Raw genomic sequence first — 15,174 nt, forward strand, 5'->3', positions numbered from 1 at the left:
TTTTTAGAGATGAGGTCTTGCTGTGCTGCCCAGGCTAGTCTCAAAACTCCTGGCCTCAAGCAATACTCCCACCTCAGCCTCCTAAATTGCTGGGATTATAGGCATGAGCCACCATGCCCTGCTTTTACCAATAGAATGTGGCAGAAAAGGCTGGGCGCAGTGGCTCACGCCTGTAATCCCAACACTTTGTGAGGTCAAGGCAGGTGGATCACCTGAGGTCAGGAGTTCAAGACCAGCCCGGCAAACATGGTGAAACCCCATCTCTACTAAAAATACAAAAAAACAAAATTAGTTGGGCGTGGTGGCAGATGCCTGTAATCCCAGCTACTTGGGAGGCTGAGGCAGGAGAATTTCTTGAACACGGGAGGCAGAGGTTGCAGTGAGCCAGAGGTTGTACTGAGCCGAGATTGCGCCATTGCACTCCAGTCTGGGTGACAGAGCGAGACTCTGTCTCAAAAAAAAAAAAAAAAAAAGTGGCAGAAATAACACTATGTGAGTTCTAGTAGCTAGGCGTTAAAAGGTCTCAGCTTTGCCTTTGCTCTCCTGGACAGTGGCCCTGACCCCATACATAAAGAAGCCAGTTCAGCCGACTGGAGGACAAGAGGCCATGAGTAGAACCTGAGCTGCCCCAGCACTAATTCCAGACATGTGGATGGGGCCATCTTGGATCTTCCAATCTAACCACGAGCTCCCATGAGTGAGCCGAAGGAGCCCAGCAGAAGAGCCACCATGCCAACCCACACAAAAAAGTAACGAACTGCGGTGCTTTTAAGCCGCTCCTTTTTTTTTTTTTTAAGACAGAGTCTCGCTCTGTCACCCAGGCTACATTTTTAAATCACTTGTTATACAGCAAATGCTAACTGAAAAAGAAATCAAGCCTGCCTTAGTGACCAGCACTCAGAGAAGACACTTTGTGCCCCTATTTTAATCATCACACTTGGATGTAAGACACTTTGAGCCAATTCCAAAAACCCAATCTGTCTAAACCAATGTGTGATGCGGTGAGGCCTCACTGGTATAGCACAACTCTGAGATCACCTCAAAAGCAGAGTTCCAAAAATGGGTGGGACTGCTACTCCTGTGGGTGTAGAAATATCAGTGTCTGTTACACAAAGCCGTCAACAGCCCTATCTCCCACATGGTTCATGCAGGGTCTCTGCTGGAGAAGCACAGGGCAAGACAGACAAGGCCACTGTGTACCAAAGACACCATGGGACTCTGCACTTTCACCATCAATAATTCTAAAGGCATGGCCACAGTTACTGCCTTGTTTAAGAGATTTGAGAATATTAAGTACTAAAGCCCAAAATTTCCAATTGCAACCAGATGCAGTGGCTCACACCTGTAATCCCAGCACTTTGGGAGGCCAAGGCAGGAGGATCACTTGAGTCCAGTTCAAGACCAGCCTGGGCAAAATGGCAAGACTCTGTCTCTACATATATACACAAACATACTACAACAAAATTTCCAATTTTGCTGTAGTAACATCTTAATGTCCCAAAGGAATCAAAGGGTATTGAAAACTTCTCACCAAATTAATCTTAACTGAATCAACTTTCTTTTTTTATATTTAATTTTTTAATTAAAAATTTTAAAAAACAGGCTGGGCACAGTGGCTCACGCCTGTAATCCTAGCACTTTGAGAGGCCAGGGCGGGCAAATCACCTGAGGTCAGGAGTTCAAGATCAGTCTGGCCAACATGGGGAAACCCTGTCTCTGCCAAAAATACAAAAAGAAACCAGGCATGCTGGCACATGCCTGTAGTCCCACCGACTCAGGAGGTTGAGGCAGGAGAATTGCTTGAACCCAGGAGGTGGAGGTTGCAGTGGGCTGATATCATGCCACTGCACTCCAACCTGGGCAATAGAGAGAGACTCTGTCTCAAAAAAAAAAAAAAAAAAAAGGTTAAAAAATTGAGACAGGGTCTCACTACATTGCCCAGGCTGGTCTAGAAACCTTGAACTCAAGCAATCCTCCTGCCTCGGCCTCCCAAAGTGCTAGGATTACAGGCATGAGCCACCACGCCCAGCCTGAATCAACTCTCTTTTGCCTCCCCAGAGCCTAGAGTCAAAGCTGACAACTTCTCTCTTTCCTGAGGCCTTAAACGCCATCCCCAATCAGAGGCAAGCCCAATGGCAGATGTTCCCCGTAGCAGTCTATGCTTGGCTTTCATTCCTTTTATCCTAAGGAACATAAATTGTGTATTTTGTCATGAACTACCCACCCACACCCATCCCAAAGGAGACTGCAGGCTACCTGCTGGCAATCTGTCTTTCCTATTCGGCTCACCGCCTAACACACAGAATACGATGAAGGAACAAATAAAGGAATGAATGAATGAGGATCAACGTCATTTGGCTACCAGTGTCTCTCACACCCTCACTTTCCGTTTGCTATGGTTGAGCTGTTCATTCTTCCACCCGGCAATTCTCACATCTATGTAAGGCCGTCAGAGCCCTTTCAGAGTGAATGAGGATAAGAAAAAGAAACACAAATGGAAAACGCAAGTGCACTGGACTCCATTCCCCTTGGAATGACTTTCAGATGACGAGGTATGTCCACCCCATCAGCCACATTCTGATTCGCTCTGCTCCGCCTCGAGCACCCGTTCCCACTCACCAGCACTGACATTCCTGGACACGACAGGCAAGGGGTCCGTCTCCTGTTCAGGTTTGATGAGGATGGAGACGGCAGAGGAGGCTGTGATCTCCCTGAACAGGCTGCTCACTCCTTGCGTGGACTCCTTCAGCAAGGAGGTCACATTCTGTGTTGACTCCTTTAAGAGGTCTGAAACGGTGGGAGCAAACTTACTCTGCCCGTTCAAATCCTTGTTGTCGATGTTAATCGCAAAGAGTATGGAGTTCAGACCTGCCCAAAAAAAGGGAAAAGTCTGGAGTGCTTGCTGACGGGCAGTCGTACCAACAAGAGAAGACAGCTGCAGACAACAGAGTACAGAAGAGGAGACACGTTGATCTCAAATAGGTATAAAAATACCTCCCACACGGAGGTTGCAGGGAGCGAAGATCGCGCCACTGCACTCCAGCCTGGGTAACAGAGCAAGACTCTGCCTCAAAAAAAAAAAAAACTCCCATGAAACTGGGGTCAGCAGACATCCGTTATCATGGGAGTTGAGTCATGCCACATTCTCTCCCTAACAGCCAGGAAGATTATTATGAATAAGAAGTCAACTGGGAGGAGGTAAAGGCACAAGTTCTGGGATCAGGCTGCCTGGGGGTGAATCCCGGCACTGCCACCTACTAGCTACAAGACCTTGATCCAGGCTGGGCATGGTGGCTCACACCTGTAATCCCAGCACTTTGGGAGGCTGAGACAGGCGGATCACCTGAGGTTGGGAGTTCGAGACCAGCCTGACCAACATGGAGAAACCTCATCTCTACTAAAAATACAAAATTAGCCGAGCATGGTGGTGCATGCCTATAATCCCAGCTACTTGGGAGGCTGTAGCAGGAGAATCGCTTGAACCCAGGAGGCAGAGGTTGTGGTGAGCCAAGATCATGCCATTGCACTCTAGCCAGGGCAACAAGAATGAAACTCCGTCTCAAAAAAAAAAAAAAAAAGACCTTCATCCAGCAACTTACCATCTCCCTGTACTCCAGCTACCTTATCTGTAAGATGGGGACAATATTATCTTCCTCACACGATTGTAAGTATTAAAGGCAATCACCCACAAAACACTCAGCTCCATAAACCATCAAATGTGCACTGGTAACATCATCATCATTACTGTGGACAGAAACTTACACTGGGCATCTTATGATCTACAAAGGAAATCATTGTCAAATTCTTTTTCTCATCAATGGACAGGACTAACAACTCCAGATACATGAGATGTACTATAAATTTTCAAGGAAAAACAAAAAGGAAGCAACAAAGAACTTGGAAAGAGGAAGCAAGTTGCCCACTTCAGTCCAGCTGATTCCACCTTTCACCCTTTGAGTCAAACGGTGAACAATGTAACAGTCCACCGACTAACATCAACCCAGGGTCTCTCCATGTTGACTCGTCATGTGTGCGACTCCTGACCTCACATGATTCTCTCACAGCCCCATGAAGATGACTGCTGAGACAGCATGATTGCCACCTCACAGAGAGGAAAGAAAAGGCAGCAAAGCTTACGGCATCTGCCCCATGTCACCAGGTAGCAAGGGGTAAAGCCAGGATTCAAAGGTAGGTCTCCCACCTCCAATTCCCTGCAATGTCTATTACATCTCCAAAGCCCAACTAAAAACCTTCAAATCTTCGCTTTCTCTGCCAGGGTCTCACATTCTAGATAAATGGACCCAACACTGTGGTCGGGCATGGTGGCTCACACCTGCAATCCCAACGCTTTGGGAGGCCAAGGCGGGTGGATCACTTGAACCCAGGAGTTCGAGACCAGCCTGACCAACACAGTGAAACTCTATCTCTATTAAAATACAAAAATTAGCTGGGAGTGGTGGCAGGCGCCTGTAATCCCAGCTTCCCGGAAGGTTGAGACAGGAAAATGACTTGAACCCAGGAGGCGCAGGTTGCAGTGAGCCGAGATTGCATCACTGCACTCCAGCCTGGGCGACAGAGTGAGGCTCTGTCTTTAAAGAAATAAAAATTTAAAAACCAACATTCAGTGCTAGTAAAAGAAGGACAGCAGCAAGTGACTCATTGAGTTGTTGAGGGACAGAGAAGAATCACAACATTCCATGGCGCTGTGGATCTGCTCCAAGGCAGTCCCTCTGCTATGTGTCACAAGGCCCGGCACCCTGGTCTGGGCCAGGCTTACCCGCCGCCATTGTAGGAAGCATGCTGGACCTCTCTTCATCCATCACAAAAGACCAGTCTTCATAAAAAGTGCTGCAGATTGAAAGAGAAAAGGAAATCGTTCTTAGCAGTGGTTCTCTGTGTCCATTAACCAGGAAATTCCATTAGACAGCTCCCTGGAAGATCTGCACGTGGTCACCCCAGGAGGGATATGATTTGTCTGAGGTCTCTGCTGGTTTAAAGCTTCTGGTTACAAACAGAAGATTGAACACATACATCCTACCACTTCCTCGCTGGTCCCCCCTCCCTCAGCTTTAAGTACTAAAATAGACATGATATGTAAATGTATTTATAAAGCAGCAAAGTAGAAGGGAGCAGTCAGGTGGGTGACTTCCACTCAAGCAATGTCCCCAAGAGACAGACAGGAAATTCAAGCCAGCCAACACGGCTCACCTGATTTGCCTAATACGAGAAGAGACCATTTCAGACAGAAATTACAGAGCCTCTATGGCTTCATCAACCAGGGCATTTAATACAATGCCTGCCTTGGCCAGGCACGGTGGCTCACACCTGTAATCCCAGCACTTTGGGAAGCCAGAGTGGGAGGATCACTTGAGGTCAGGAGTTCAAGACCAGCCTGGCCAACATAGTGAAACCCCATCTCTACTAAAAATATAAAAACGTAGCCGGCATGGTGGCAGGCGCTTGTAATCCCAGCTACTCGAGAGGCTGAGGCAGGAGAATCGCTTGAACCCAGAGGCTTGGTGAGCAGAGATCGTGCCACTGTACTCCAGCTTGGGCGAAAGAGCGAGACTCCACCTCAAAATAAAAATAACATTAATAATAATAATAATAATATAATGCCTGCCTAGGTTACAGACCTGAAAGCCCACATTACCCTTGGAAAAGGCTAGGAGGCTAAAAATGCCCCACAAATCTAGATGGTGGTTGGGATAGGGGTGTCAAGGAAGCCTATAGGGCCTGTCCAAGGTCATCTGGCCAATAAATGGTCCAGCCAGGGCTTAAAAGCAGGTCTACCCGAGTCCAACTTCCAAGCTCTCTCTGACTTCCTGTTAAGCAATGGCAACCAGAAATCCCCAATGCCCTAACTTCCCCGCCAGGTCATTGAATTCTAAATTAATGGAAGAAAAAGTCAATTTCACTAAAGCAAAGTCAGGGATACATGACCTGTAGTTGAGTGAGAGACTGGAAAAATTAGCCACTGAAGTGACTGAATACAACTAACAGAAAGAGAGAAGAGGTGCATTTCCAATACACTTTCCCAGAAAATGTTAGTAGATGTACAAACCACGTGCTCAAGCTGACATTCTGACTGCACCTGATTCCTAAAATCATGATCCTTTAAAAATCTGAGCCCGTTTTCGTGCATCTAAATGAATGTGTTTTCCCAACATCCAGCTGGGGAAGTGGCTGGTGATCCAGGTAAGGTCAGCTGTGACTCTTACCTGCTGGACTCACTTCTTCTTGTTGGTCACTTCAGCTTTGAGACTGAGTATGTAACTCTGAACTACCCGTAAATGATATGCTGGAAGGAGCTTCACAGAAATTCACTTCGAAAAAAAGGAGTAGGCCAGACACAGTAGCTCATGCCTGTAATCCCAGCACTTTGGGAGGCCGAGGCGGGAGGATCACGAGGTCAGGAGATCGAGACCATCCTGGCCAACATGGTGAAACCCCGTCTCTACTAAAAATACAAAAAATTAACCAGGCATGGTGGTGGGCGCTGGTAGACCCAGCTACTCGGGAGGCTGAGGCAGGAGAATCACTTGAACTCGGGAGGCAGAGGTTACAGTGAGCCGAGATCGTACCACTACACTGCAGCCTAGGCAAAAAAGCAAGACTTCTTCCCAAAAAAAAAAAAAAAAAAGAAAGAAGAAACAGGAGTGTGTTTTCCTTAACTAAAGCTGGTTAATGCCCTAGAAGTCCAGACATTCTCAGCCTCCAGACTCTGACCGTGAGCAGTACACAGGTGTCGTCAGTGTCAGTCCTCCTGGCTCCCAAGCCCTCCCATTTTGGACCCATAGAGTCTTGCCATACAATTGAACAAGGAGCCACAGGCAACAGAGAACTTTAAGGGTATTTTTAAGAGCCCCAGTGCACAATCCCAGAAGATCTGAGACATTACCAGTAGACAGGTGACCACAGCAGTAGATAAAGCAGAAGAGGAGACCTGAACTAGGGAACACAGGGCAAGATATAAAATCAAGGGAACACGCCACACTACTCACAAACTGCCCACTTACTGAATTCAGGGAAATTTCACTGTTGAAGATCTGGGCGTTGCTGATGGGGAAGTTACTTAAGGAACCAGAACAGGATTCATCAACGTCGCTCCGTTATCACTCAAGGACACAAAACAACATGTCTAGTCCACTGTTGTCAGAGCAAAAGTAATGGCCACGGCCAGGCACAGTGGCTCACGCCTGTAACCCCAGCACTTTGGGAGGCCTAGGTTGGCGGATCACCTGAGGTCTGGAGTTCGAGACCAGCCTGGCCAACGTGATTAAACCCCGTACCCACTAAAAATACAAAAAATTAGCTGGGTATGGTGGCACACGCCTGTAATTCCAGTTACTCAGGACGCTGAGGCAGGAGAATCGCTCGAACTGGGGAGACGGAGGTTGCAGTGAACCCAGATAGCATCAGTGCACCCAGCCTGGGCAATAGAGTGAAGCTCCGTCTCAAAAACAAACAAACAAACAAAAAAAAATGACTTCCTTCCCCAATGTAAAATTTCCATGTTTTTTTCAGTTTGGGATTGAATGAATGCAAGAATCCCAAATTAAAATTCTGCACCTGGCATGGTAGCTCATACCTGTAATCCCAGCACTTTGGGAGGCTGAGGCGGGAAGATTACTTGAACCTAGGAGTTCGAGACCAGCCTGGGCAACACACTGAGACCCCATCGCTACAAAAAAAATTTTTTTAATTAGCCAGGCATGGTGGCATATGCTTAGGGTCCTAGCTGCTCAGGAGGCTGAGGTGGGAGGATTGCTTGAGCCAGGGAGGTCCAGGCTGCAATGACCCGTGTTCATGCCACTGCACTCCAACTTGGGCAACAAAGCAAGATCCTGTCTTTAAAAAAACAAAAAAAATCCAGAAAGTGAAGAGGAAGCTATGTCTTAAGACAACAGTTCTCTCCACATCCAAGCTGGCTGTATGCAAGTACCATGCCGAGCCCTTTGCAGGCAGTCTCTCAATGATTCTCCCCCAAGTTTCTCCACAGCTCAGCAGAACACTCCAGAGCTGTCAGAGGGAGGCCCACTTGCCCCAGATTGGGGAACTAGGATGAAAATCCAGGTGGTCTGACTCCAGACTCCAAGATCTTCACCCCTTGCTCCATCCCATCCCAGGTCCCATCCCGGCCACGTACCTGAGCCTGCAGCGGTCGGCCAGAAGCATGTGCAGGTAGCGCTCCAGGGAGTGTTCGTTGAGGGCACAGCGCAGCCAGGCGCGGCCCCGGCCCACGTCTGAGGCGATGTGGCGCAAGGAGTAGAAGCGCTGCAGCTCGTGCTTGTTGAGGACCTCCTTCACATAGTACCAGAACACGGGCTCTACAGAGAGAGGGCACAGGCGCCTGGCACTTGGCCTGGGGCACTCAGCACTGGGAGAGGAACACACAAAGCCTCTAGGCAATGTTGGAGATTGTAACAGAGTATCCCCTTAGCATGGAAAAGGTAGGAGATAACACCAAAGACATGGAATCAACCCAGATACCCATCAATAGAGGACTGGATAAACAAAATGTGGTACACTCAACGGAATACTATGCAGCCATGAAAAAGAACAAAACTGTGTCCTATGCAGCAACATGGATGACGGGAGGCCATTAACCTAAGCAAATTACACAGAAATAGAAAACGAAATACTGGATATTCTCACTTATAAATGGAAGCTAAACACCGGGTACACACTGACATAAAGATGGCAAACAACAGACACTGGGGACTGCTAGAGAGAGTAGAGAGGGAAGAAAGCACGGACTGAAAAACTACCTACCAGGTACTATGTTCACTACCTGGGAGATGGGTTCAGTTGTGCCCTAAACCTCGGCATCACGCAATGTACCCAGGTAACGAACCTGCACATACACCCCCTGAATCTAAAATAAAAATTGAGGCTGGGAACGGTGGCTCATGCCTGTAATCCCAGCACTTGGGAGGCTGATGTGGTGGATCACTTGAGGCTAGGAGTTCAAGACTAGCCTGGCCAACACAGTAAAACCCCATCTCTACTAAAAATGCAAAAATTAGCTGGGCGTGGTAGCGCACACCTGTAATCCCACCTACCGGGTAGGCTGACGCAGGAGAATCACTTAAATCCAGAAGGCGGAGGTTGCAGTGAGCTGAGATTCCACCAGTGCACTCCGGCCTGGTGACAGAACAAGACACAGCCTCAAAAACAATAGTGAAATAAGAAAAAAAGGTGGGAGATACTGAGGAGTATATCAAAAATAAAAATGACTTTAAAACCTCTCATCCAGAAAAGACCAATGTTGACATTTTCAAGAATTTTCAGTCTTCTTTACTGCATTTTTCTTTTTTATAGTAAAATCAACATTTGCTGTAGGCTGAATTATAATCCTCAAAGATATCGACGTCCTAAGCTCCAGAATTCTCTGAATATTACCTTATATAGTAAACGAGTCGATGCAATTGTGTTAGGATCTGGAAATTGGGAGGTTATCTTGCATAATCCCTGTGAGGCTGATGTAATCACAAGGTCTTCATAAGAGGCAGGCAGAGAGAAACTTGACACAGAAGAGGAGGACATGATGTGACCAGAGAAGCAAAGACTAGAATGGGGCAGCCATAGCCAAGGAAGGTGGGCAGCGAGCAGACTCTGGAAGGGCCAGAAACGGATTCAGTCCTGAAGCCTCCGGAAGGAAGCAGCCCTGCTGTCACCTTGACTTTAGCCCAGTGAAACTGACTGGGGACTTCTGGCCTCCAGAACTGTGGGAGAATAAATTATAGTATTTAAAAGCCACCAACTGTGTATTAATTTGTTACAGCAGCCAGAAGAAAAGAACACATCAGGCCGGGCACAGTGGCTCACGTCTGTAATCCCAGCACTCTGGGAGGCCGATGCAAGTAGATCATCTGAGGTCAGGAGTTCGAGACCAGCCTGGCCAACATGGTGAAACCCCATCTCTACTAAAAATACAATAATGAGCCAGGCATGGTGGCAGGCACCTGTAATCCCAGCTACACGGGAGGCTGAGGCAGGAGAATCACTTGAACCCAGGAGGCAGAGGTTGCAGTGAGCCGATATCGCACCACTGTACTCCAGCCTGGGCGACAGAACAAGACTCGGTCTCAAAAGAAACAAAACAAAAAAAACAGGATGGCGCGGTACCTCACTCCTGTAATCCCAGCACTTTGGGAGGCCAAGGCAGGCAGATCACGAGGTCCAGAGATCGAGACCATAGTGGCCAAAATGGTGAAACCCCGTCTCTACTAAAAATACAAAAATTAGCTGGGCGTGGTGGCGCACGCCTGTAGTCCCAGCTACTTGGGAGGCTGAGGCAGGAGAATCGCTTGAACCCAGGAGGCGGAGGTTGCAGAGCGCCGAGAACACGGCACTACACTTCACTCTGTCTCAAAAAATAAATAAATAAAAGCACATCGTATTGTATGAGTGTATATGCATACATATTTATATGTGTAATTTTGTATCCTGATTCATTTATTTTCTTGTCTAGAGCATAAACATTTTCCTATTACAATTAAAAGTCTTTCAAAGATGATTTTTGATGGCTTTCCAGTAAAACATAACTACTTCCGTACTACTAAGGGCATGGCACATGGCCAACTTTCCCTCTGTACAGTAAAGAACACCCCTATACATAAATAATTGTCCTCATTCCTAGTTCCTTAGGAAAGATTTCCACGTCGAATTACTCAGTCTGAGGACAGGAACAGATTTAAGGCTTTATGGGAAACCTAAGAAAGTTTGTTTTTATCCATAAGATAGTCATTCCTACAACTACTTGTATCTCCTCACATCCCACCACTTTTTATCCACATGTACACAGATTTTTAAAATTTTTTATATACATTTTAAGTTAATTATTATTTATTTATTTTTGAGACTGGGCCTCTCCCTCTGTCACCCAGGCTGGAGCTCACTGCAGCCTCAACGTCCTGGGCTCAAGTGATCCTCCTGTCTCGGCCTCCCAAGTAGCTGAGACACAGGCAAACATGACCAGCTAATTTTTTAATTTTTATTTATTTGTAGAGATGAGGTTCTGCTATGTTGCACAGGCTGGCATCAAACTCCTGGCTTAAAGCGATACTCTTGCCTGAGATTCCCAAAATGCTAGGATTACAGTCAGGAGCCACCATGCCCAACCCCAGATTTTTTCATAGTTGTAATGCTAGTGTATACATAATTTTGTGATCAATTTTCTTCACTTAACATTGGCTCTTCAACATTTTTTCACGCTGGCAATAATAATAACAGCAGCAACAGCAACTACTATTTACTGAGCATTAACTATGCACCAGCCATTGCAGTAAACACTTTACATCTGACATCATCACACCCAAGGCCATCTCCGTGTGAAAGACAAGGTCTGAAGCCAGGACAAGTGAAGCAACTCACCCAGCAACACAGTTAGTAAACAGTATGGCAGAAAGGAACCCCAGAGCTCACTGCAAACCACTAAATCACACTGCTCTGCAAAATGAGGGGACTTGGACTTCTTCAAAATGATCACGTTCACAACTGTTTAATATTCCAAGTGGGGGAAGCTGAGTCTTTGCAGTTGGACCTGGCTTCCAATCTAGGAGCTAAACAGGCTCACAGTCACCTCTGAAATGTGACAAAGGCTTTGAACCTGCCTTCCAGAAGGAGGCAAGTACACCCATCTCCAGAAACTGCATGGCAGGCTAGTTAAGTTCACTCTAATGTTTCAATTCAACTTCACTAGGATCCACTGCATTCTTCCTGGGAGCTGTGAACCGAGCTAGGCTATGTGTCACCAGCTAGAGACAACAAGAACTCGTCCCTAAGGGACTTCCAGTCTAGCAGGCAGGACAAACAGAGAAAAAGTCCATTCAACCAAATGACCTTCAGCAAGTCACTCAACCATGCTAAGCCTGAAAATCCTCTCCCATAAAATCAACACAAAAGTACAGAATCGCCCAGGGTTACTGGGGTAACTAGAAAGGGAAGGAAAGCACCGAGCACAGTGCCCAGTCCCTGATGACCAATCAGCATTTGCTTAATAATTAATTCCCTTCATAGCAGAGGGCATTTGCGTGGGTTCCTTTTTCTGTTAGCAGCATCTAAATGTATACATCTGTATGAGTGTCCATAAGTATTTGTGGATCAAGCCAATCACTGGGATCATTGAGAATAAACTTCCCAGGAATAACAAAAACCAGCAAGAGGGCAGGTCCCTCAAGACTATCTTCTGTCTCAATCCCTAAATGTCAAACTAATCCACTTCCCAAGCTCATCCAATCAGTCTAATCCACACAACTGTACAAAACAGCCTTCCTTCCACTGTCTGCCTCACTCAGAAACCAGGACGGGGAATCCGGCAACAACAACGCCCTGGGCCAGCTGGCCAACAACATATTTTGAAATACCCCAGACCACTGTCTGTATGTCCATCACATTTCCAGTCAAGTGACTCTCACCTGCAGCCTGTCTTGAAAAATGCAGTCACCTCCCTCCGACCTTGAATCTACATGAATGCTTTAAAGTGTGTTTTCACCTTTCAATTCTGCAAATTGCTTACTGCTACAGAATCCTTTTAAAGCTTGTCAGGGTGATGCTGATGATGTTAAGAATTATCCCAGCAGGGTTCCGCTTCCACTGCCAGAATTAATGTGGTCTATTTAAAGTGCAGCTCACCTGCCAATTAGTGCCTGCGGTGTCCGTAATTTAATTTAGGGATATACACTGATCTGCTTTGAAACATGGGGCTAAGTCAAAAAGAGGGCAAGGGCTTCTGGTTCTCCAAACACCTGAAAGCCCAATGCCAACAAGAACAAGTGCCAGGAAGGGGTGTTGAGAAGAGCTGCCCTGGGACACCTGTTAACAGACGATGACTAACAGCAGCAGGCTTTTGGGAAAGTTTCTATCAAGCCTTAACTATCACCGATGCCAAGAATTCATACCTTGGAGACCACAAGGAAGACAAAAACCTTGTCCCAAATTCTAGTTCAGGCATTGTGTGACCTTGGGAAACTTATTTTGTCCTCTACTTTCTTCATCTGTACAGTGGGGAGAACAGTACCTACGTGTATGGATTGCTATGAGGGAAAAATGAGAAATAGGAATACATGTAAAGTGCATCCAATAAATGCAGTGAATAAATGTTAGCCATAGTTATTAACATACCTGGCATATAATTGGTGCTCAATGAAAACCAGCTATTAATATCACTACTACACTTGCACCAAACAGCATTCCTTTTCCTTGTTTGGGGTTTTGTTTTGTTTTGTTTTGTTTCTGACGGGCGAGATGGGGACAAGGTCTCACTCTGTCACCCAGGCTAGAGCACAGTGGCACGATCATAGTTCACTGCAGTCTTGAACTCCTGGGCTCAAGCGATCTTCCCATCTCAGCCTCACGAGTAGCTGGGACTACAGGTATACACCACCATACATGGCTAATTTTTTTTTTTTTTCTGTAGAGATGAGGGTCTTACTATGTTACTCAAGCTGGTCTTGAACTCCTGGAATCAAATGATCATCCAGCATCGGCCTCCCAAAGCACTGGGATTACAGGCGTAAGCCACCGAGCCTGGTCCCTTTCCCTTTCTTCTAGTAAGAGCATCCCTCTTCACTATGGGAAACGCATTCCACTGGGATCCTTCAGCACTATCCTAACCTCCCCCCCTGGGTGGACAGCTAACCCAGGGCAGGCAATTAACTGGCCAGAACCACGGCATATGCAACTTTCATTTTTTTTAATATTACATAAAAATACTATTTATCTTGATTGATAAGTTTTTTGGTACCGCCTTCAATTTTGTGGCCAAAGTGAGTGTCTCACTAACCTCACCCCAGTCTCAGCCCTGGACCACAGGGTCTCTTCGCACAAGTTCTACCAGAGCCACCGGAAAAGAGGCCTTGTCTCCTCCAGGAGCTAAGGTCAGCAAACAATGGCCTGGGGGTCAAATTTGGCCTCCAAACTGTTTTTGTAAGCACAGTCCTGGAACGCAGCCACACCCATTTGCTCCCATATGGTCTGTGGCTGAGTTTCTACTCCAGTGGCAGAGGTGAGTCACTGCGATGGAGATCGCATGGCTCACAAACCCTATAATATGACCCGTAAGGAGTGAGTGTGCTGACCCCGTTCTAGAAGTAGGATCTCTCATCATCCTGGAAACCTGGAGCTACGTGGGGCCATTTTCCACCCCATCACGTAGAGAGACCCCACCCGGAAAGACACCCAACCACAGAGAAGCTGTGCTGAGGGACGACAGATGGAGACAGATTTGGGAGAAGGCAGGGCCCCTGAATCCAGCTCGACTCCAAGATGATTTCTTAGTTACTCGAGTCAATAAATAAATGTCCTTCATCTTTTTTTTCTTAAATCAGCATTCGCAACCACAGGAAATAATGCAGTGAGACAGGGCATGTTCTTCAGTCATCTGTCACCTACAGAAGACCAAGAACACACCAGGTGCTGAGCAACACCTGTGCTCCACAGCCATGGGGGGTGAGGGGTGTCTCATCAATGTGACAACACTGCCCCAAAACAAACAAAGCATTGCTCAACAAAAAAACAGAAAACCCAAGACCAGCCTGGGCAACATAGTAAGATCCCATCTCTAAAAAAAGGAAACAGAAAACCCAACTACAGGGCCGGGCGTGGTGGTTCAAGCCTGTAATCCCAGCATTTTGGGAGGCCGAGGCGGGCGGATCACCTGACATCAGAAGTTCAAGACCAGCCTGGCCAACATGGTGAAACCCCCATCTCTACTAAAAATACAAAAATTAGCCGGGCGTGGTGACGCATGCCTGTAATTCCAGCTACTCAGGAGGCTGAAGCAGGAGAATCAGTTGAACCTCGGAGGCGAAGGTTGCAGTGAGCCAAGATCGTGACACTGCACTCCAGCCTGGGTGACAGAGCGAGACTCTGTCTCAAAAAAAAAAAGAAAAAAGAAAACCCAACTACAAGGAGCCGAGTGTGTGCAGCACACACCTGTAGTCCCAGCTACTTGGGAGGCGGAGGCAGGGGGATAGCTGGAGCCCAGGAGTTTGAGGCTGTAGTGAGCTATGATTGCACCACTGCACTCCAGCCTAGTTAACAGAGCAAGGCCCTGTCTCTAAAAATAAAACAAAATGAAAAAAACCCACACACAAAGAAAATCCAACCCCATGGAGCTGGGCTAGTCTGGAAATAGGCCAGTGATACAAACACTATGTCAGGCCAAAA

At 46.9% G+C, this 15,174-nt stretch overlaps 1 protein-coding gene across 1 annotated transcript in view; it reads right to left on the bottom strand.

The window, feature by feature from the left end:
* Window positions 1–15,174, bottom strand: part of LOC129468145 (sorting nexin-29) — a 155,316-nt gene that overhangs the window by 78,686 nt on the left and 61,456 nt on the right. Inside the window, exons 5-7 of the mRNA XM_055253313.2 lie at window positions 8,150–8,330; window positions 4,778–4,848; window positions 2,620–2,868 (exon numbers count right to left, since the gene is read on the bottom strand). Of these exons, the coding sequence (XP_055109288.1) occupies window positions 2,620–2,868; window positions 4,778–4,848; window positions 8,150–8,330 (501 nt within the window). The remainder of the gene's footprint in view (window positions 1–2,619; window positions 2,869–4,777; window positions 4,849–8,149; window positions 8,331–15,174) is intronic.

The sequence above is a fragment of the Symphalangus syndactylus genome, chromosome 18, assembly GCF_028878055.3.
Source record: "Symphalangus syndactylus isolate Jambi chromosome 18, NHGRI_mSymSyn1-v2.1_pri, whole genome shotgun sequence".
NCBI lineage: Eukaryota > Metazoa > Chordata > Mammalia > Primates > Hylobatidae > Symphalangus > Symphalangus syndactylus.